General features: G+C 55.9%; 1 protein-coding gene across 1 annotated transcript; it reads left to right on the top strand.

Moving 5' to 3' along the window:
• Positions 1–216: 216 nt before the first annotated feature.
• Positions 217–2,098, top strand: Ubc (ubiquitin C). Its single transcript, XM_010604295.3, has 2 exons — positions 217–298; positions 1,338–2,098. The coding sequence occupies exon 2, from the start codon at positions 1,341–1,343 to the stop codon at positions 2,046–2,048; it is 708 nt and encodes a 235-aa protein (XP_010602597.1). The 5' UTR covers positions 217–298; positions 1,338–1,340; the 3' UTR covers positions 2,049–2,098.
• Positions 2,099–2,361: the final 263 nt, after the last annotated feature.

Here is a 2,361-nt window from a genome sequence, read left to right as displayed (position 1 = left end):
CTCCGCCGGGGCGCGCAGGGCGGTGCCTCCACCACCGGCCCGAACCCCTTCATCCGGGTCCTCACGGCAGAACATTCCAGAGAGGGCCGCGTGATCCCGCTCGCTCAGCGGCCTTCCAAGGGGCGGAACGCGCCAGAAAAGTAGTCCCCTTCTCGGCGTTTCTGCGGAGGGATCTCACCGGGGCGGCGACCGCCGTGGCTATATAAGGCGGCGCAGGGCGGGGCGCAGCCAGTTTCGCCGAGGTTGCGGAGTCGTCTGTATCCTTCTGTGTGCCTGCCACCGCCGCCTGAGACAGTTGGTGAGGACGGGGTCCACGGGTGGTGGGGGTTTACCGCCCGGCACGTCGTGAACGGATGTGGGGACGGCGGCCGCAGGCCGCGAGGCTCTTCTCTCCCGGGGTCGCCGCCTGGCTGCGGTCGTGAGGGGGAGAAGTCGCAAAATGGCCGCCGTCGCTGACTCGTGACTGGAAGAAGCCGGGTTGTGGCGAAGCGGGCCGTGAGTTTGGAGGAACGCGCCGGGGGAGCCGCTGGCCGGGAGGGTCCCGAGGCCTCCCCTTCGCGGCGGGTGGCAGGTTAATTCTGAAGGTGGCGAGGTGTCGCTGAGACTCGGACCGGTAGCGTTTCGGGGTCTGGCTGAGAACTCGTTTTTCATTTGTTAAACTGGTAGTAAAGGGCCCGGAGCGTTAGTGCGGACTGGGAAAAAAAAAAAGGACTAGGAGGCTGAGAAGGGACCAACAACACCCTGGGCGGCTGCTAATTAGGGCGCGCCCGGCTTTGTCACGTGACCCGCGCGGTGACGTCATCGCTTCCGTTGGCTCACAATGGGGGGCGGGGCTGCCGGCCTTGGAGTGCCAGGCTTCCGTGTAGCCTCGGGACGGAGGGTTTGGGCTTGGGTGGACTCCGGTGAACTCGCTGGAACCTTGACTTCTGGAGGAGGGAGGAAGGGGAAACAAGCCTCCTCCCGAGACTACTTGGGTCAGGGTTCCCATATTTTTCTTAAAGGGCTGGTGTTGCATAAATTGTGTTTGTATTTACGAAGTTCCTTATAGCTCGGTCACCTGTATTCAGAGTTTGTTGTTATTTTTTGAGATGGTCTCAACTATGTAGTTGAGCCTGACCTGGAACTCACTATGTAGCCCAGGCTGGTCTTAAACTCAGAGCGGTCCTCCTGCCTCAGCCCTCCTGAGTGCTGGGATTACAGGTGTGCACCACCATGCCCAGGCATTTTTCAAAGTTTTCTATTTAATGTGTATTAATGTTAAATAACACTTGAACGTTAGGAATTAGTAAATTGTCCGATAACTCTTCAGTCTTTGTGTGTCTTGTTCTTTCTCACAGACAATGCAGATCTTCGTGAAGACCCTCACTGGCAAGACCATCACCCTCGAGGTGGAACCCAGTGACACCATCGAGAATGTCAAGGCCAAGATCCAAGACAAGGAGGGCATCCCTCCTGACCAGCAGAGGCTGATCTTTGCTGGCAAGCAGCTGGAAGATGGGCGCACTCTGTCCGACTACAACATCCAGAAGGAGTCCACCCTGCACCTCGTGCTCCGTCTGAGAGGTGGGATGCAGATCTTCGTGAAGACCCTCACTGGCAAGACCATCACCCTCGAGGTGGAACCCAGTGACACCATCGAGAATGTCAAGGCCAAGATCCAAGACAAGGAGGGCATCCCTCCTGACCAGCAGAGGCTGATCTTTGCTGGCAAGCAGCTGGAAGACGGGCGCACTCTGTCCGACTACAACATCCAGAAGGAGTCCACCCTGCACCTCGTGCTCCGTCTGAGAGGTGGGATGCAGATCTTCGTGAAGACCCTCACTGGCAAGACCATCACCCTCGAGGTGGAACCCAGTGACACCATCGAGAATGTCAAGGCCAAGATCCAAGACAAGGAGGGCATCCCTCCTGACCAGCAGAGGCTGATCTTTGCTGGCAAGCAGCTGGAAGATGGGCGCACTCTGTCCGACTACAACATCCAGAAGGAGTCCACCCTGCATCTGGTGCTCCGTCTGAGGGGAGGTATCTGTGCTTCCTCTATGTTTTAAGCTTACAAGTTCCATTGCACTTTCAATAAAGTTCTTGCATTCCAAAATAATGGAGTTTTGTTTATTTTGGTTATGTTTCTATTAAAAGACTTGGAATGGGAAGTGGAGCGTCACACACAGTTCGGTGTATGTATGGTTTGTGGTAACTGTAAGCAAGTGTTAGCGCTATTGGTCTTCACTTAGTTTTTTTTTGTGTGTGTGTGGTGTTGGCGATTGAACTCTGCCCTTGTGCTGGCTGTGGAACCTCTGAGCCAAATCCCCAGCCCCTACTGGTTTTCACTTACACTTGTTTTGCAGGTGGCTATAGACAAGC

This window comes from Fukomys damarensis, unplaced genomic scaffold (assembly GCF_012274545.1).
Source record: "Fukomys damarensis isolate Sample0158 unplaced genomic scaffold, DMR_v1.0_HiC HiC_scaffold_12, whole genome shotgun sequence".
In the NCBI taxonomy this organism is placed as follows: Eukaryota; Metazoa; Chordata; class Mammalia; order Rodentia; family Bathyergidae; genus Fukomys; species Fukomys damarensis.
Note: the sequence above shows the minus strand (reverse complement) of the source record. Positions and strands in the feature narration are given on the sequence as shown.